Raw genomic sequence first — 20,826 nt, forward strand, 5'->3', positions numbered from 1 at the left:
ATATATTATTTTCATATAATAAATGTTTGGGGGTTGATGAACAATCTGAAACTTCATGAAGGGGTTGATGAGCTGAAGAGTTTGAGGACCGCTGGTCTAAATCATAAAGTATCAATTTTACCTGTTGCACAGTATTTATGCTATTTTAATAGGCTTGTTAATCTGAGTTATTAATTGTTTTACACTGTCTTGGTTATAAAAAGCCTTTATGCTGTATTTTTACTATTCATTTTAATTACTGTATTTGGCTTTTTAATATTGTATTTTAAGACAGCTGAGGTTATCCTTTATTTTAAAAAAATTCAGTGCTTTTATATGGCATTTCTACTCAGTGAACAGACAAGACGTATGCTACAATTTGCCAGAAAACCCCCAAACCCTTTTAAAAACAGTATTATATATGATACTATAAAACTGAGAAATCCTCTAAAATCAAGGAGTGGCTTTGAAAAACTATCTGGAAAAAATGTGGTTTTACTAGTATCTAAAAGCCAACATGCTTTCCTGTAAACCCTCATCAAACTCATTACAAAGCCTCAAATTAAAAAACAGAGATTCCAGTAATGTACCTAGAAGGGAGACAATATTTCAGACAGGTAAAATGCCTATCTTTATATGTAACAACAAACAACTTGAATCTGGCTCAGAATGAAGATGTTTCAGAGTCTATAAAACTCCAGACAAATATGACAAAGTGTAGTTTCCAAAAACATTTCCAGATTAGCCTTATATAGACTCTGTTACCATAATAACATCAGGAGGCAATAAATATATTATTAAAGCAATGGATATAACTCTAATAAATCAAATCTTGACTGATATTAACAATCAATTATTTACAAACAATTATCAGGAGCAAACAATAATGCAAAGTGCATTTACTTAGAATTAGCACCATCTAGTGGGCTAAGAGAATCACACCAATTTAACACTTCAGACTTACTATCATCTTCAAAACTTCTTAGGAGTTACCACCTGCGGTTTAATTTTTGACTGTATAAATTATTTTCATATACATTGACTATATATAAAATTATTTTTGTTCCCCTAAATTTATATAAAAGTATTAAATTGTTACCATGCAAATAAACCCCTATATATGTAAGTCATATTAATATTCCTAGATATAAACCTAATATCAAAAAATCCAAATATTGTCCCTTAGATATACATATTTTTAAAAACTTTTTGAACAGTTTTACTGAAGCCTAAATAGGAGATCAGCTTTTTAAGAAAGCAAAGAATGGGAACAGTCATGTTACAACAGATTCCTTAGTTTATGTTCCAAGACAATTAAAGGACAATAGATAAATATGTTTATCATAGCTGGCTGCCATGGAAATAAATTGAAGTTTTAGTCTGTATTTTTGTGCAGCATGGTTTTATTTGAATACAGGTAGTCCCTGGGTTAAGAATGCCTGGTTTATGGATAACCTATAATTAAGAACAAAAACAAAGTACAAAATTCGAGATACTTACACAGTGATTTGAGTTAATTAAAACAGTCCTCACTTAATGACCACAATTGGGACTAGAATTTAGGTTGCTAAGCGATGGGGTTAAGCAAATCATCACGTGACAGCTTCACTTAGCCACTACAATCCTGGCACTCCCAGCTCCCGTTGTTAAGCAAGAATCGTGGGTCATTAGGCGATGCAACTTCCTGCCGGCTTCCCACAATCAAGTCAGTGGGGAGGCCAGCAGGAAGTCGCAAGCCCCAGGTGCTGCCGGGTGGGGGAAGGAGCGAAGGGATATGTGGGAGGGTCAGGGAGCAGACGCAGGAGTGTGGTGCAGGTTGGGTGAGCGAGGGCTTTAGAATCACTTGGATTTTCAGCCCCAGGGTCAAGAGGCTTCTGAAGCTTCTCCACTCTGGAGCTGAAAATCCTCCATGGCTGAAAATCCTGCTTGGATTCCACACGGGGCATTTTCAGCCAGCCCCCAGAGTCGAGAGGTCTCCCTCTCGTCTCTGGGGGCTGACTGAAAAGACTCCATGCCGAAATCCAAGCAGGACTTTGGTGTGGGGCATTTTCAGCCAGCCTCCAAAGTCGAGAGGACTTTCAGCACACAGCTTTTTCAGCCAGGCTCCAGAGACGAGAAGCAGTCCTCTCTGCAGGCAGCAGCGGCTTGCAACCTTCCTTGCTGGCTTCCCCATTGACTTTCTGGGGAAGCCAGCAGGGGAGATTGTAAATAGCAATCACATGTTGGGAACTGGTTGTATGTGCAAACAGATTGCCAAGGGCCCAGATCGCTGCAACAGCCATACCTTTGGGTACAGGTCATAAGTCCCTTCATTCAGCACTGTCATACTGTAAATTAGAACAGTCACTGAATAAATGGTTGTTAAGTGAGGACTACTTGTACACAATACTATTTATCAGTATTATGCAATAATACTGTTCTGGCTTACATACAAATTTGACTTAAGGACAGACCTTGGGAACAAAACTTGTTCTTAAACTGGGGACTACCTGTATATAAACACACATTCTAGATTAAACTTGCGTGAATGCCTTGGTATTATGCTCCCTAGTAGGCCTGTGTGAAGCTTTGACAGAATTTTTCAATTCAAAGGCAATTTGGTCAAGTAATTTCTTTGAATCAAATGTTTGAATTGATTTGAGGCATCAAATCAGGAGCATTTTAATACCTTCTGAGAGATTCAGTGGACCTTCTGGTGCTTTCTGGCTTTGTAGTCTCAAACCCTGATGCAGCTTTCTTTCCATATACCATACAGATACCGACGAAGGGGTTGAGTGATGTGATGGGCTGATACAGATATGAGTTCAATGAGTTTTCTACAGTACTTCCACAGGTATGCCTATCAGAGTGCTGGTTTACTATTTTGTTTAGGTATGTTCACTTGGAGGGAGAAACTCAGACTTTTATTTATTTTGCTGCTCTTTTTTGAACTGGTTTATTCTTTCTTCTGTGATCATCTACCTTTCTCCAAATCCATATCCTTTTTCCTTATCTTTCCTTAACTTCTATCTGCCAAACCTGTACTATAGTCCTATAGTCTATATAGAAGTCTTCAGCCTTTCATTCCCCCCCTCCCCCAATTAAAAACAACAAAAATCCAGGTTTCTCTCTGCTATTTGTCTTTGTTTTGTCTTGCAAAGAAGTTTTCATAATATAAGCAGATCGAAAATGTGTGCTTGATATTAAGACTATTGGGTACGATATGTTCCATTTCTTTATATTATAGCTTACTATATACACAGTAATGGACATACAGAGAAACACTTTCTAGTCTCTTCCTCTTTTTAAAATTGCTGCATAAACCATATGTAACATTTGATTGCCAGAAGTGGCTAACTTTGCCAATGATCCATGGCAATGTTCAAATCATCATGAGTGCCACAGTTCACCAGAGCTGAAGAGCTTAAGACACTGAAACCTTTTGGTACGTTGATACAGAAGTTGCTCATGAATCAAAAATAAAGAAAATGACGACTATCACAGCACACCATAAAATATAAAGATATTAAATAAAAAGACTTTATTGCATAGCAGAGCTACCTTTTTGACATTTCACTTTGGCCACTTAGCTAGCAGTGTTGTTCATTAACTACAGCATCAATATTTGGTTTTTAATCTTGACACAAAGCCACCTTCAGTGTGGCTTGCAAATGTTCATCAATCAGACTTGACTTCAACACAGATATTTTAATTTTTATAGAGAGAAAAATGGTTTACATTTATACGTGCATGCAAACATTATGGGTTCTGAGACTTCTCCTCTTGCAATCTGGAGAGCAAAGAGTAACCCCAGGAACAAAAATCTAAGATCTCTCATTAGCAGTCTTTTTTAGAAGGAAGGTTAAGGTCACAACACAAGAATTCCAGCAACTCTACTTTCAAATGAGAAACCTATTTATAAGCAATCTAAGGTGGAAACACTCTGGTCTGTTTTCTTATGCTTTTTCAGTGCTAAGGGTAGATGGCTTGTCTCTTTTGGGAAGATGGGGCATTTTGCACATATAGGCCTTTACTGCTCTGGACTTCTTTGTGCAAAATGCAACATATACTAGTAAAGCTGCTGCCTGATACATGAGGATACTAGGTTTTTTCTTCAACCCCAAATATCCCCAGCATTACTACTAAGTGAAAATTGTAAGATGGCAGCTGTGGAGGCGAAATGAGAAATGCTTTTCTGTGACTTCGCTATGGAAGTAATGATGAAACTGAGGGATAGCTACAAGGGCTGAGGAGAGGGTACCCGCTTGCTTATCCTGAAGAGGTTTGCAATCTTTCCTGATGGAGCGGTGAGAGGGCTGAGAAGCCAACAGTACCCAGTTCAAGCAGCCTGGCCAGTGAAACAAGCACTGAGTAGATCCCCAAGGCCTGCCTCACTCCTTGCTTACAAGAAGCCACAATCATTGCCTTTTTGTTCACTCTGGTGCATGCACAAAGCCCACCCTCTTCTCCCTGGTTCTAGTCCAAGGGCCTTTTCCCTCCCTCTTTACCCATCATGAAGCCAGCACCCGATCACCAAAAGCACAAACCATCTCCCTCCCTGCAGAAGCACAGACCTATGCCCAGACTGCCCATTGAGTAACTTTGCAATAAAGTTAGAGCCAATTCGCTTAACTGCCTACATAAGATAACGTTGCCCTTTTCTTTCTCTTCCTTTTCCATTCAGCAACTACTCAACCATCCCATCTCAATACATTTGTTAACATCTGTGCCAATCAAATTAAACTCCTCCTCCTACATTTACAATGATGGGGTGGCATGTAAAGTTTTAGACCAAAGCAACTGGCTATGAATTTCATCATCACAGCCAACCCAGGGCACTGGCCAAAGGGAAAGTTCATAAAAACAGCAACAGGGGAACTTTAGCACACACAGAATGCATGCTTAACTTAATGGCTTGTGATTTTGAACCTGAAAATATTATTGTGGGGAACAAGTATTTGGAGGGCTGCATGTGGCAAGTTTGAGGCCCCTGAGTTAGAGGATGGTAAGCTCTTCCATCTTTAGTAAGAGTTTACTTTTTAAACAGTTTTTGAAAATTTTTACCTATAGAGTCAGAAATTTTCTGCATTGGTTCAGCATAATCTCCGTATTCTTTTTAGCTAGGCAATCTGGAAACTGTTATGCAGTCCTTTCCTCATCCCTGCTATCTCAGCCTTAAAAGAGGTGCAGGAGAAGTATTTAAAAGATGTATTACAGTAAAGCTTCTGAAGCAATCTGGCTGAAATTTTGCAGGATTCTATAAAAAATGAAACACTTTGATGATTCCCCATTAACACCTATGGTTGAATAAGATGCGATCAAATTTTGAATTTATTTAAAGCAGAGCTTGTTGCCTTCCAATCTTGCATTAACTAACCTCAAATTTCGTTTGGACTTCTCGGAAGCGCAAACCCATAGCGCTGACTCTTCAGCATCTCATGACCTAATGACCAGAAGGGGGCACTAGTATATAGACAGTAAAGGGTTTACTCCGTGTTCTGTCTTGGTCTACCACTGCACTTTGTTTTAGAGATTGCTGATCTCCGATTGCTTCCTTCTGCTTTTCTTCCCAGGCACATTCACATGGAGAACATGCTCTTGGACTCTCTTTCTGGTGGGATGTAGTTAGCCAGGTGCTCAGCTTTGTTTGTCCATATATTTCCTGTAAATAAATCTGTTGTCATTATAGAACCTACTTGAATAATTAGTGCTCAGGTCAGATTCTTGTTCTCAGGCACGCTCTACTGCGCACACGTGCACAGAACACTTCAACCTCCAACAGGATCTTGGCTGATTAGAACTCCCCTATTCCTAGTAATTATGCTTATGATTGCAAAAAAATTGAAAGTACAATCCTATGCAGAAGTCCCACTGGTTTCAAGCTGCAGGCTAAGAGTATACTCTTACGCATGCTTCCTCAGAAACATATTCCCTGGTAAATGTGCATCGGTCTGCAGCCTAAGTCCCATTCAGTTGAATATGTTTAACTTATGCTAGGAAATGGGTACTCTTCCTTTCTCTCCACTACAAAATGCATTAAAATAATTAACACATTCAAACCCTTGTATTAAAGAAGACTAAAGCATTTTAGTAAAAGCTTGAATGATTGAAACATAACTGTGTTCCTTTTCCAAGCTTATCCTCCAGCATATTTGTCTGACTTAAAACAGCTCACAGAAAAGTATCAGTATCAGCCACAAAAAATAACAGCTTAGGTGTTCTTTTCTTCCCCTCAACATTTGTAGAGTACAGGGTTCAACTTTGTCAAACAAACAAGGCCTGATTGAAAAAGTGCATCTTTGTAGGCAGTGAAACACAATGATTCTTTTGTGCAATAAAAATACATTATTTATTCCCAGAAAAAAATGCACGTGTCAGATAAATGTTCAAATATTTTCATTAAAGACATTAATAAGAGGGAAGCACTAACATATGTCTACATACCATATAACCATAACTTTTTCAAAAATTGGTCAATATACTCGACTATGTAAACATCATTGTGTATTATTCTAGGAAATGCCTATTGCTATGAAAATAATAATCATACCCTACCACTGAGTTGGGATATTGCAATTTAAACTTTATTCAAGATCCATTTCAGCTAACTACACCAAAATTCTCTGCTTTTTTCCATTCTTCTAAACTGCTTACTTTTTATTCCAACACAGAGAGTATGGTGCCATGCCACTTATTAATTCCCCAATGGATTTGTTAGCAAAAATAACTATCTTGGAAGTTGCACTAAATCTTATTATGAGTTTTATAATGGTCATGGTACTAATCGACACCTAGCTGGTAGACCTACCAACAAATTAAGGTGGAGTTTGGAGGTATTAGGGAACAATGATGGACTGCATTCTTCTGTCCCCAAAGGAGGCAGTTGGAAGTTCAGACAGGCTGTCCTGAGTTTTCTGGAAATGGTCTGAAATTGAAACAAGCTTTCTGAGCCTGGAATGTGTAGTAGCCTGATAGAGCCATCCATGTTGCGGTCAAAAACAAGAATGATCAAATTGGCCAGTTCTAAGGCTGAAGCAACTGTTCAGAAACAGAGTACTTCTGGAACTCTCAGAACGACTTGTTCCAAAATCAGAACAGCTCATTTTGGGATCTGAATCTTCTATGATGGAATTTTTGCAAACCTTAATTACAGACTAAGTTGGGAAACATTAAAGATGTAAAACAGTATTTGGGCGTTGCCAGCACCTGTGTTTACATTCTATACTTTTTCTCACACACACATATATTCCCCACAGATTAAACTCCTATAATTCCCCATAATTAAACTCCTATAGTGATGTTGATACAGTATTAAAATTGTTCAAGTGTTAGGAAACATTTGTCACAGTCAATTCAATGGATCATCTTACCTTTTAAGTTCTCCACAATACCAAAAAATAAATCAGTGGAAGGCACTGCAAAGTTAAATAACAATAGTTATATTTACCTTACCTTTCTATATATAAAATAAATTTCCGGGTAACCAAATGTAAATCTGTTTCATCTACTTTGGATAATTCCATGACTGCCAAAGAATTATTTAGAACAGTGAGGCCCTCTGACTGCTAACTTCAACTGTCCTACATACATACTGATAGATGGCACATTAAAGTTTCTTAACTTTTCTGAAAGCCTTTTCTTTTTGTAGTGTTTGACATCTGCATGGGATCATCCTCAGTCTAAAATAAATGCTAACAAATTGATGCATACATTCTTTGGTTATTATGCAATTTACAGTATGTTCCCTAATCCTCCCAATGAAATGGTAATTTGTAGATTTATAATGAAATAGTAATGGAGAAAAGAGGGCATAAATAACCTGTTGATTATTCTTACAAAAACTACAAACAAAAGTATGATCTTCCTTGTCATGTGACATTTTCTACTAATTATGGAAACAACAGCTATGTATTGAGCACTAGCTTTGAATTCTCTTAGATGAAATTTGGGAGATGGAGAAAAAAGGAGACAATGCGGTCCATTGTAAACTGCATATCCATGCTCTTCACATTATACCCTTACCGGCAACATTTTTTTTTCTTTTCCCTTTTCTGTTTTTCCCCCCAATTTAAGGAAGAATTATATGAAATCTGAAAGTTAAGTCACTATTAGTAGCATTTGTAGCTTTAGCTGCTGTAGCTATTTGTATTTTCTCTGACAGACCAACTAAGCCACTTGATTTTTTTTTTACTTGTTATGGGTGTTATGGAGAACCATTCCTATCACAAGTTAGGCTTTTTTACCCATATTATCCAGAAACAGTTTAGGAACTTAAGAAAATCCCTAATATTAAGCATCTAGAAAACATAATCCATACCATATTATTTATTGAGAATATGAATGTATGTATGTATGTATGTGTGTATGTATATATATATATATACCCATATATTCCAAAAATAAAATGAAATAAAAAACAAAACTGGAACAAGGCAATATGCTGTCAAATGCCATAATAATTTTCTACATGTGCCATACTAGAAAACAGCTGTTGTTTGGTGTCATGGCTATTGGTCCAAGTCACTTCTTTGAGACAATGCTGCTGGTTTGTAGAGAATCTTACAAATTCCTAAATGTCTTACTCTGAAATAGCCTTCAATGGCACTAGGCTCTTGGATTAAGCTATTCGTCAACTGAGGTTCAACACTAAATATACAGTATTTTGGAATATTGCTGTTTATACCCTTTCATGATGTCCAACCTCAGCCATTTCTTTCAGATATTGTTTATTATTATAAGAAAAAAAAGACCATTCAATATGTTTCTACATATCTCCTGATATATAAGTTAAATATCATAGAAACTGTGCTTCTTTAAAGACTAGGATAAAAAACAAGGCACAAGCAGATATAAGGTCCATTTCATAGGTTTGTGATGTTTTTCATTACAACATCTTATGTTGTTATGTTATTTTACAACATCCCTCCAAGGGAGTAAAATACCCAGTTTCGTTAACATGAGACCACACATATGAAGTCTTCATGATGTCAGACTCATTTTTTTCATGTAACAGAGAACCATCATTCCATAATTTATAAGAATGCATCTGTTAATCTGTGACATATACATATATAGTTTTAAGCTATGTTTTATAAATGTAGTCAGCTCATATCTCCTTTTTTTCAGGTAATAATAAACCCAACCTTCCCAAAAATTATATGCACAGCTTTTCAAAAACTCTTTCCCAGCTATTCCAAAATCTGATACAGTCTTAAGACTTTCTTCAGATCTGCTATGAAGATATCAGCTCCCTCATCAGATAGATCATTGACATCTGGCAAGAAGATGTTTGATTTATCAGAGGTAATCAAATTATGTGACAGAAAGTGCACACCAATTTTATTACAATAGTCTACCATAACCTTGTTAACATGTTTTTGAGCTTTTTCCATATGTTCAGGTTTTTGGTCTTTCTTCCAAATACGTCTTGGTAACAGTGAAGACCAAACTATAACGGTATCTGGGAATGCTCTTTTAAGAATGCCCAAATCATTTTTCATTGAGATAATGAGAGAAATATTATTTTGGGGTAACAGATCATCTTCACCAAGATGAATTATTATTACTGATGGAGGAGATCGGAGATGATAAATTTCATGCAGAAGAGGCATGAGCTGCTTCCACATCATGGCCTGTATCCCATGCCAATACACATCCGCCCGTGAAGATGAGATGCCCAACTGCAATCCATGTGGGTGACTTTTGGCTCTTTTCTTTGATGCCAAGATCACAGAATTCCCACATATCCATATTTCCTTTGGTGTAGGTTGCAGACTTCCAGCACCTAAAAGCAAAATACCACATTAACTCCTTTGCTTTGAGCTCTACATAAGTTTACTACTCCAACATCAGAATTTCCAGCACTAATGCCTCCTGAAATTAAAATATTATAAAAATGTTATTATGTTGGACAACTGATATCAACACTCTCAATACCAAAATCAAGAAGTGCAAGTTAATTATATTTTCAAGGAGCCTATTAATATGTACCACAATTAAGTTTCAGAATACTTTTAAGACAACAGATTACATGAATAGAATGAACAGAAGTAAGAGGGGGATGCAAAGGAAATCAGTTCAGCCATGACGTGGAGATGAACTGGCACACAAACAAGGATTATGCCTTTAAAACATATGTGGGGATTAACAGAAGAAGATGAAAGAAGGATTTTTCTCTTCATATTTCTGGGCCACCACTATTCCAAAGACAAGCAAGAGCTTGGCTTACACAACCGTTGTCACCACTATTAATTTTTCACCCAGGAGCAGCAGTAATGTCTAAGCAAGAAAAGTCGTAAGAGCATTGCTATTCTTAGTGATCTTCACAGCACCACCTACGGAACAGTCTTCCCTCTGAGATTCAGAGAACCCAAACTCTGTTGACCTTCCTGAAGACTATTAAGACTTGGCCTTTTCCCCAGGCATTAGGGCCAGGAGCCCAATATATGGTAAAATTGTTATATAGTGCCTCAGTTTTTCTTCTTTGAACCAGATTATTTTTAATTTTGATTATGGGGTTTTTATATTGTTTTTTGTATTGACTGCTTACCACCCAGAATTATGCATTTAAGATGGGTGGTTATATAAGTTTTTGAAATAAATAAATCACTTTCCAGTCATTGTGAGACCACCATGCGTGTAAATGTAGCAAAAGCACTTTAATATGAACTAGAGACAGCATCACTGCTGTATTTGTGGCATCTCTCTGGAACTCAAGAATCAGAAATATCCAGCTCTTTTCACCTGAGTTTGAATCGTGATTGTCTCACTGCTGAAGTAATCACACCATCTTCCTGATTCTGAATGGGAAAAAAAAAATTGTGAAAAATAAGATGAAGAGGCAAGATTAAAGCTTGAGATTGATAGAAATATACGTAGGAAATACCTCTTTAGTTTGAACAAATTTAAATCTCAGAACCAGATGAACTGCATCCTAGCAGGAAGTAGCTGATGATCTAATCGAACTCTTATGTATTATTCTTGCAAATTCCTGGAGAATTAGTCAAATGCCAGGTATCAGGAGAAGGAAAAATGTTATCCCTTTTTTCAAAAATGGGGAAAGGAAGAAGTAGTAAATATCCAGTCTGGCATTAGTATCTGGGGAGATTCTATAGCAGATCACAAAAAAGTCTGAACTATAAGCACCTTGAAAACTGTAGGAATTAGTAGAAGTCAGCAAGAATTTATCAAGAACAAATCTTGCCAGAGTAACCATGTCTCACTTCTGATCAGGCTAACTTTCTTGACAAATTGTGGGAATGTTGAAGACATAATATATCTTGACTCCAGCAACTCATTTGATGAAGTACCCCATGAGATGCTGATTCACAAACTAGTTAAGGGTGGGCTGAATGGCATGATAATTAAGTGGATATATAGCTGGCTTATGCTCAAAGTATGCTCATCAATGATTCTTTATCAGATTGAGAGGTATTGAGTGGGATGACATAAGGATCTATCTAATCTTCAATACTTTATTACTGATTTGGATAAGAGGTAGAAAAAACATTAATCAGATATGCAGAACATAGAATTTACAGCTAATGCCCTAGAAGAGACATATCCGACTCAATATTGATGAGTTAGAGAAATGGGCTGAAAGTAACAATATGAAACTGAAAGGAACTAGTTCTTCAAAGTTCTTCACTTAAGAAACCAAAGTCAAATGTACAAGTATAGCCTGTTAATAGTACGTGCAAAAAGATCTTAGAATAGTAACTGATTGCAAATTGAATATGAGCCAGCAATGTGATGGATTGTAAGAAAGCAAGTACAATTTTAGACTGCATCAAATTTCCAAATCATGGAAAGTAATCATTCTATTCTATTCTATTCTATTCTATTCTATTCTATTCTATTCTATTCTATTCTATTCTATTCTATTCTATTCTATTCTATTCTATTCTATTCTATTCTATTCTACTTTGGTAAACTCCACTGCTTTGCATCTCATTCTCAGCACCACACTTGAAGAAGGATTTGGAGAGATTAGGGCAGGTTCAGAGAAGGGTGAAAAAAGATTATCAGGGGACTAGAATCTAAGATCTATGAAAATAGATTGAAACAGCTGAAAAAAGATGACTGAGATCAGTATGATAGTACTCTTCAACTAAAACACCTGAAAAGATGCTACACAGAAAAAGGTCAAGACCTATTCTTTCTTGCTTCAGAGTACAGGATAATAGATTTAAGTTATAAGCAGGTTCTGATTGGACATTAGGAAAAAAATCATAACAGCATCCAGGAAAGTGGTGTGCTCCCATTCCTTGGATACATTAAAACCAAAGCTAAACAGCCATTTGTCTGAAATGCTTTACTGCACTGGATTTGATGGCCAAAATGTCCCTTTCTAACTCAATGATTCTAAGTCTCTGTATAATCTTGATAATTTAAATTAAAGCTGCAAATATGATGTGGGTACACAATTTATATTGGAACATGCAGTTTCTATATTATCATTATCAGTTACATATTACCTTGCCTTTTCAATAGCTATTGGGCCAAGACAAAGCCACAGTAATCAGTCATGTCACATCAGATTGATGTGGGATTGAGAGTTTTTCTATCCCACTCATTTGCGCTCATTTTTCCGGCAGAAGTATAACACCAACAGAAGTGTCACACGTATAATGGCAGGACATATATACACACGAAGAGGTTTCTGTATGAAGAAACAAAACACATTTCTAGGTTGGTTGGAAACATGGCCTCAACATTCTGGTAGCTGCCTTATTTAACTTACCCTCTGCTGATGACACAACAGTTATTACAGCTCTACGTTTCTCATTGACTGTCTTCTTCCTTTTCTCTAGTCCTGCCACCAGTGGAATAGGATTCAAGTCCTCCTGAGAAGCTACTCCATTGCTACCTTCCAAGTTCAATGCCGGGACACTTTCGGCGGCTACCATGGCTGCTGGACCTAGCAAGCCACGGCGACCAGCTGCTACGATTGCCTCTAGGGCTTTCAAAAGAGAGGAGTTGGGGGGGATGTCCTTGGGATCAGGGGGCTTGGCATCTTTATTCCCTGTAGTCTTACAGAGAGCAGGGCTGTTGTCATTGTGCCTGATGGGAACCATTGCAGAAAAGAGGACTTCAAACTGTTTGGGACGATTTAACTTAATGGCAGAAACAAGGGACTCTTCACTGAAGCTGCCTCCACGGTCCACGGACCGTCCTTAAAAATAGACCCGCCCTTCTCAGGATGGCGCTTCGCTGACCTAGGCTGGAGAGGCGGCGTGGGTGGATAATGCTCCAGCTAGGAGCAGCTGGGGACGTTGTTGTGGAGCGGCGACAGTCAGAAGAGGCAGAGGACCGGGGCAGTATATAGGTGTATATTTGGTCATTGCCTCTGGAGCCGCAGGGCGCCTAAAGTCCGGCCCGTGCCCCCATCTGCGCCCCGTTTGTGGAGGGAGCGGAGGCGCTTCTCTGGAGACAGGCCCTGCCCAGCCTCAGCCGCTCCTAAGTGGGCTCAGGGAGTGACTCCAAGGGCTTCCTGAGGACTAAGGTCCCTCCCCGGCCACTTATTCGCGACAGGAACTGCTAACGGGTCCTTCCCAGCGGCTGTTGCAAAGACCACTCAAAAGCGGCGCCTCTCCATCGAGTCGGTCACGCCGCGGGGGGAAGGAGCAGCCAAGCACAGCGGCCTGTTACCCTGGAAACCACTTCCCGGCCACGTTTCTCTTCTAACCCCGACCAAGGTTTAAACAAGAGTCGCCGAGCAAAAGCAGCAGAACAGAAACCGCGGAATTGAGCGGAAAATGGCTCCGCTCGGCCGCCGTGGTTTAAAAAAAAAAAAAAGGCATTTGACCTCGGAAATACGCATGTGTATCTAGATTAACTGGGTTCTGATAGATATGTAAATTAGAGGCGCACGGAACGTTCACTTCCAGGTTCCTTTAAGCTCTTTGTCTCCTGGGAAGAATAGAAAAACAGCGGACTAATCTATGACAAAGCAACAAGTCCCGCTTAAATTATGTGAAAAAGTTACTAAGGCAACGTTAACAATAAACTAGATGCTTTGAATTTATAGGCTCAGAAGGTATATAAGTAAGAAAAAAGGGTACTGTTGAACGTTGCCAAAAGTCACAAGCTCAACAGCAGCAAGCCCCATCTTACCAGAAGGGCATTATTATTGGTGGGGCGGTTTTTAAATATTTCTACCATTTTACCAAGCTGATGGTTTTTCACTGCTTCTTAAGAGCGGCTCTCACTTTCGCTCGCGGAGAGGAAAGAGAAAGGGTTAGGGTTAGGCAATAGCTGAGCTATTCTTTAATTTCTTAGATCTACATTTTCCTCTCCGCAAACATGCGCTGCGCGCGGGTTTCTACATGCAAATAGAGATATAGGGCGCTTTTTTCTGAGCTCTGTGAGGGTGCGCATGTGCAAAAGGAAAGATAGTTGCAAAGAGAGCGGGCACCGTCGTCTGTTCGTACCCCAGTGCGGTGTCCTGCAGGAGTTTAGGCTGGCGGGAATTCTGGGAGGTAGAGTCCCAGGATACCGGCCTGGTTCACAAACGCACTAACAGGGTTCCTCAACCCTGGCAACTTTAAGACGGGTGGACTTCAACTCAAGGCTGGCTGGGGAATTCTGGGAGTGGAAGTCCACTCGTCTTAAAGTTGCCAAGGTTGAGGAACCCTGCACTAAACCAGAGGGATTGTGTTTGCATGGCCATCTCTTCCTTGATTTAACTGGTCTAACTTTCTGCATTCCACAGCAAATCGAATCATAAACTATTCGTTCTGGAAGGGTTCACACAACACGTTAGGACTAAAATGCAGGGTCCAGTCTTGCTCAGGGTGTCATGTCAACATAAATCTGGAAGATTGCTCCATCCTAATTAGTGTTTTAAGATGCACTCTTATCAACCAGCTGATTCCCATCCCATAACAGGATAAAATGTAATTGGCTAGTTTATGGCTCTGTGTTGGGTGACCTGAGCCCTGAATAGGTACAGACTTAAAGTCCTTGCAATTGTGTTTTGCCATCTCAAAGGCTAGTTCAGGAGTGAGAAACTTGACCAAACTCTTGCCTTCAAAAGGGAATTCTCAAGCTGGAAAAAAAAATCTGTAAACATTTAGCAAATTAGCACCTCGGTCTCTATGGTTAATTATTCAGAGTAAGTATATTGTGGGAACACAATTAAAACCTGATGCTTTTTGAAAAATAACTTTAGATAAATTTAAGCTGTTGGAAAACACGGACTGGACATTATTTAAATAGTGACCCCATAAAGCCTGAGGATACACATCATTTTTATATTACTTCATTTTAATTCTCATGAGAATGAGTGAGTTCATCATAAAACATGCTTAGCCAAAATGTCATCTGTTCTGGGGGACTATGGCATGCAAATCTAGCACTGTAACTTGTAAATAATTCAAACTCAGCGAACAGAGATATAATCAATAAACCATGGTTAAACAAATGTCTTAGCAAAATAGTGTTCCTGGAGTATGTCTGTGTAAAAAAAAAAAAAGCAAAATAGAAGATGTGGGGTTGTGATGGAAGCCCTACTGAAGTTGACACATGTAAAAAAAGGGGTGGAGCTTGCATCACAATATTGTAATACTTGCTTTTTTTGATCCTCCCCCTCGCCCCCAATGGACACCATTTTCTTACCATAATGTATAAACTCACAGATAAGTCATTGTTTTGTCTTCGTTCACTACCAACTTAAAGGGCTAATATTTAGAATATACTAAAAAAGAACTAAAATAGATTAACTATCATAGATAAAAAGATTGGGCAGAGCAAATGGTGGTACAGGCTTTTTCTTTCTCATCTTTTCTCCTATAGTGTTTCCCTTTCTTTTTTGGCTAGCGCAGTCAGTGGCTAGGTTTCCGTACTGTACTAAGTGATAAGGCTTAGTCATGAGCCATTTATTCTTGAACATGTCTATTACTGATCTGTGGAGTGAATGCCTTGTGGATGATAGAAAATTAAGTGGGGTAGCTTATACCCTAGAAGACAAAAATAAAATTCAAAATATATCTTGATATATTTGAGAAATGGGCTAAAAATAACATTATGAAATTTAGCAAATACAAAATTATGTCCTTCACGTGCAGAAAGCAAATGCCCAGGTTTAGAATGGGAAATATATGGCTTGGCAATACTACTTGGGAAAAAGATCCTGAACTAGTATTTGATTGCAAACAAAATAGCAATCAATACTGTGAAAGGGCTGCAAAAATGGTAAATGCAATTTTAGACATCAGCAGAACCAGTTTCACTTTATTCTGAATTTGTCAGTACCCACCTCAATATAATGTCCAGTTCTGAGCATCACACTTTAAGAAAAATTCAGACAAACCACAAAAGTTTCATAAAAGAGTAATGTGCATGGTTAGGGAAACAGAGAAATGTTAGGAAAGTTTGAACAGTTTAAAAGGAGACCATGTACAGTACTCCACTGGATATGTCCAAGCAGAGGCCAGATAGCCATCTGTTGCCAGTATTTTAATTTAGATTCTTGCACAGAGCAGACAGACAGAAAATGGCCTCTTCTAACTCTGTAGTTCTCTGATTTCATAATATGGTTTGCATTATGTGAGTCCAACCATTATGATTTTATGAGCCATGGTGTATGTCCTAGTCTAGTATGTGAATCCAGTTGGTTGTGGCTTCATGTGATGTATAAACCCTGTCAATTTAGATGGAAGTTACAATGCCAATTTTAGGGCTGGTGTAGTTTAGAGCTTTAGGGGTTTGTACATGGAACAAAACAATTCACAATCCTGTGGATCAACACCCTTTCCTGACATGATCCATTTGCAAGACTACTATCCCCAATGGTCCTCAATTATCTTCCTTGAGAATTGAGGAACCTTCTTTAAAATACTTTTTCTAGCTGCCTGGCATATATAGTACTAGTACGTAACTACAGAGAGAGTGTCCTTAGATATGTCATGAAATATTGCGCTTATATGGTGCATCCTTCTATCAGGAAAGTAAGCCAAACACTGTGAACAGAAAAAAAGGGTCAAAATGCTGATTCACTCCAAAGAAGTGGATTTAGGGCCATCTCTGCATCCGTGCAGTTTTCAGTTTCATTTTTCTTATCTGAAATAGCACAAGCACAAATACCAAGCTTTCAAGTAGCTGGTCAGCTGGACATATACATTTGATTTTGCTATCAGTCCTGAAATACGTGGAACAAGAATGCTTTTATTTAAGAAAACAAAAGTTTCAGAAATCATTAAAATAACCCAACATTCTTTCAGCAGTATACCCATTCACCATCACAGTATAAACTGTTGGAAAAATAGCGTGAAGAAAAAACCCAGCATCCTTCTCTCTTCTCCGCCACCTGGGTGGTGAGGTTTGGGTCTGTTCTTCTATTCTGTCAGGATACAGATCAAAGTCTCCCAAACTTTATTAAGCGTCTGCACAGTCTTGGTCAGACATGCAAGAACTTGTTACGTAAGGTTCCAAGGTGAAAGTCCTGAACACACACACAAGCAAGCTTATATAGTCCATTTCATACAAGGCATTTCAAATGGTGCCATCGCACTGGCTAATCTTCATCTGATTATTTAAGCGTTTCTAAGCGAGTAGGAAATCCCCCACAAGTTTACCTTTGTACTGTACGGTGGCATTTCCTGAGCAATCGTCTAGAGGGTTTGTCCCATTATCTATAGCAGCTGTTTTGTGGCGCAGCCTGCAGTTTCACTGTGTCGAAACAGCACAATTTCACCTGCGTAACCATAGCAACTGTTTGCTTTTCTATTCCGGGCTGTTTCAGCTAACTTCACATTCTAATAATGATGTCACTTTGGCAAGGGCTCCACTTCTTTTTCCTCATGAATCCACCAAATTCTTCTGGGTTCATTCATCTCTTACAAAAGCCAGTGCTCGAATATCTTTTTAAGAAGAAAATAAAAGTGATTTGGTCTAGCCTTGTTAAAATGTAGGTGTTTGCTGTTCTACCTCAGCAGATGGCAGCACCAAGTCAACTTTGCTTACCTTGGAAGTTAAGTAGGATATATATTTATTTATTTATTTATTTATTTATTTATTTATTTAGCTAGCTAGCTAGCTAGCTAGCCTTTGAGCTATTATTGAGCTAAATAAATTATTTATTTAGCTAGCTAGCCTTTGAGTCAGTGCTGACTCCTGGTGACTGCCTGGACTAATCCCTGCAGTTTTCTTGGCATGTTTTTCGAAAGTGGTTTGCCGTTGCCTGCTTCCTAGGGCTGAGAGAGAGGGACTGGCCCAAGGTCACCCAGCTGGTCTTGTGCCTCAGGCGGGACTAGAACTCCTGGTGCCTTAACCACTACACCAAACTAGGACTGTAGGATTGGCCTGGATTTTACTTTAACTGGGGATGGCTTGCCAAAAACGAGAAGGAGTCTGGTAGCATCTTTTCAGACTAACAGATTTTATTAAAGGACCTAAGCTTTTGTGAGCTGCAGCCCACTTCGACAGAAGTCGGTAATGGAATTGTTAGATGGCCTTTGACTAGGCTGCAAAGCTGAAAAAAAATCCCAGACTAAAGGAATGCCGCTTCTGTAATATTGCTAAGAATACTGTGTGAATGCAATAATCCGAAATCAAACTATCCACATATTTGCCATCCTATCAAAATATTTAATAAAAATGTATATAAAACTATGTAACTTCTAGAGTTTGACACTTTTACAAAGTATTTACAAATTAATCTAGAAAACTGATTTCTTTGGAAACAAAATTGAGCAAAATGACGGGCACTATTTACTTACTCTCAGCAGTATTATTTCTGTGTATTAGCTCCGTTTATCAGACTGATTGGTTAGTTACATTTTCTCAACAAAATTCATTTTGAAAAAGTATGTTTCCACCATGTTAGACATAAGTTCAAAGACAGCTTGTTAAATATTATTCACTGCCTATAACATATCTGCCTGTAGCAGTAAGTTATTTGCATTCAATAACAGTGTAAGGTCATTGTAAGAAATGACAACAGCATTTGGTATATTTTAGCTTAAGTATTTATGCTACAGACCTGCTTAAATATTGATTTGACACAACCAAATGACTTTTATTCTTTCTCAAAAAATCATTTTTAAAAGATAAAATACATAAAAAGACTAATGTATTTTCATAGGCCCAAGCTTAATATTCTAATTATGTTGAAGACTACAGCACTTACACCTTTAGTATACTGAAAGAAAAAGAACTTACAGTCTACATGTCATAAAGCTTAAGTTGTTCTTTGATATCAGTTTCAGACATCTCTCCAAATGTGTCTGATTTTTCCTTTAGAAGGGTGAAGATGGCAGCCAGCTGATCTCTCTGAACCCTGCCAAGAAGAGAACAACAAAAAAGAAAAAAAATGGATATACCATTGTCTGAAAAAAGATTAGTGGAGTTTGCTAAGATAGCTTGTAATATGGGATATTTCCTGTCTGAAATTTAAAAAATGCATGATACTAAGATGTGTGAGTGAAATTCTTCTTTTACAGAGAATGAAAGACTGCACACATTTCATCTGAAATATTGGTTTTTAATCTCCCGTCAGGGTGCTTATTTATAAGCAGGGGATGGTCCCACGTTCTTTTCAGACATATTGTCACTCATGCCAAGCTACCCCTTGATATCATGACTTCCAATATATGTTTTGGATTGTGAGAAATCATGGAAGGCACTAAGACTATTCACCTACAGATTAAATAATTTAAATGGGTGAAAATCTCTACAAGTGGAAAAAAGAGGCCCAACATAGCACATGTTGTGAGCAGGACCATTTTCAAGAACAAGCAACATCTAAGGAATCCAGCATGTTTTGCAATAGTCTAGTTCCCAAATGTACTTCTATTAGATTTCAGCTTTTCTGATACCATTGATATCTACCAATTAATCAGTTGAAATGTGGATATAATTAGAGGTAAATGAAGATGTGTGTACTGTCATTCAGTGAATGTGATCCACATAGAAAATGTGTTGCTCAGAATCTGTCTGAACATGCATCTGTGGACTGGAATATGACATTAGATGGGTCTCGGTTCTGTGTATGTCTGGATTGGTTACCTTATTCACCCTCTTGAGACAGGAGCCTCAGTCCATCTTCTTTTTACTGTTTTAACATTAAATGAAACATTTTTACCCAGGGCTTAGAACGTGTCTCCTTTAATTCTGCTTCCCTTATCTTAGATTTAACAGGGGGATTTTCAGCTTCCTCCATTCTTCCAAAGGTTGCTTGCTTCTGCACTATCTCTGGAGTATAAGTTTGGTATAGTATTCAAGTCTGCTGCTAACGCTGCTGTAGTTTCCTGAATAGACTATGGCATCGTGGGCCCTTTTTTTGCATTCACTAAAATGTGTAGTATGCCCAGATGTTTCTTATCCCACCTCTGCCAGAACTCCATATAACTGAGAGGGCATTTTTACAGTTTCTAAAGTTTTTGGGGGCCACTGCTCCCTTCCAAGCTCTCCTTCCTACTTCCATGCTGACCATTGCTGGTTCTTATATACCTGGTCTCAAAAAGCATAGGTGTTAAATTGCAGGTGCTCCTAGGATTTTTTCTAAATGCCTACGTGCCTTTAGCACTACATCTGTCAGTCCACCAAGGGGTGGGGGTGGGGAACCCAATAACCCAACAACATCATGCCAAGCCATAATGTGGCATGTTTGTTTTTAGCATAGTATACACTGTCAATCCAGTTGCCCAGTTATGTAGGTACTTTTTCCCCTTGATGTCTTCTTTACCAGTTGCTGTAACAGAAATGATAGTTCTAAAGGATAAGATGGATACAGGCAAATTGTGGTAGAAAAAGTATTCACAGTCCTTTACCCACCACTGCTATGCCTATTAGGCCAAAATGGTTTGGGAAAGGAACTTGGAGGAAAAATCAGAGTAAAAACTTTCTTCCTTTTATGATGGACTTCCA

The 20,826-nt window shown here is 38.4% G+C and overlaps 2 protein-coding genes across 3 annotated transcripts in view; both read right to left on the reverse strand.

The window, feature by feature from the left end:
* Positions 1-5,821: 5,821 nt before the first annotated feature.
* LOC103066343 (uncharacterized) lies at positions 5,822-13,754 on the reverse strand. Its single transcript, XM_007444135.4, has 2 exons — positions 12,701-13,754; positions 5,822-9,742 (listed from the first exon to the last, which is right to left on the reverse strand). Exons 1-2 carry the CDS (start codon positions 13,032-13,034, stop codon positions 9,147-9,149), a joined length of 930 nt encoding a protein of 309 aa, XP_007444197.1. The 5' UTR covers positions 13,035-13,754; the 3' UTR covers positions 5,822-9,146.
* Positions 9,603-20,826, reverse strand: part of MXRA7 (matrix remodeling associated 7) — a 65,877-nt gene continuing 54,653 nt past the window's right edge. The window contains exons 4-5 of one of the 2 annotated variants that reach the window (XM_088133410.1): positions 19,120-19,237; positions 9,603-9,742 (exon numbers count right to left, since the gene is read on the reverse strand). In XM_088133410.1, coding sequence (XP_087989536.1) covers positions 19,123-19,237 — 115 coding nt within the window. In that variant the 3' untranslated portion in view covers positions 9,603-9,742; positions 19,120-19,122. Of the gene's footprint in view, positions 9,743-17,104; positions 17,820-19,119; positions 19,238-20,826 lie in introns of those variants that run through there. The other variant, XM_088133409.1, reaches the window with a different exon arrangement.

Source organism: Python bivittatus, unplaced genomic scaffold (genome assembly GCF_059951505.1).
Source record: "Python bivittatus isolate LINGU-HERP-01145 unplaced genomic scaffold, Pbiv_v1 ctg000080_np1212, whole genome shotgun sequence".
Taxonomy (NCBI): domain Eukaryota; kingdom Metazoa; phylum Chordata; class Lepidosauria; order Squamata; family Pythonidae; genus Python; species Python bivittatus.

What these genes read in the sequence shown, in the direction of transcription:
- LOC103066343 (XM_007444135.4), bottom strand. Translation starts at nt 13,034, where the DNA reads ATGGTTCCCATCAGGCACAATGACAACAGCCCTGCTCTCTGTAAGACT. An exon ending in TGTTGTGTCATCAGCAGAGG is followed by an intron (nt 9,743 to 12,700) that starts GTAAGTTAAATA and finishes TTTTGCTTTTAG; the next exon opens with GTGCTGGAAGTCTGCAACCT.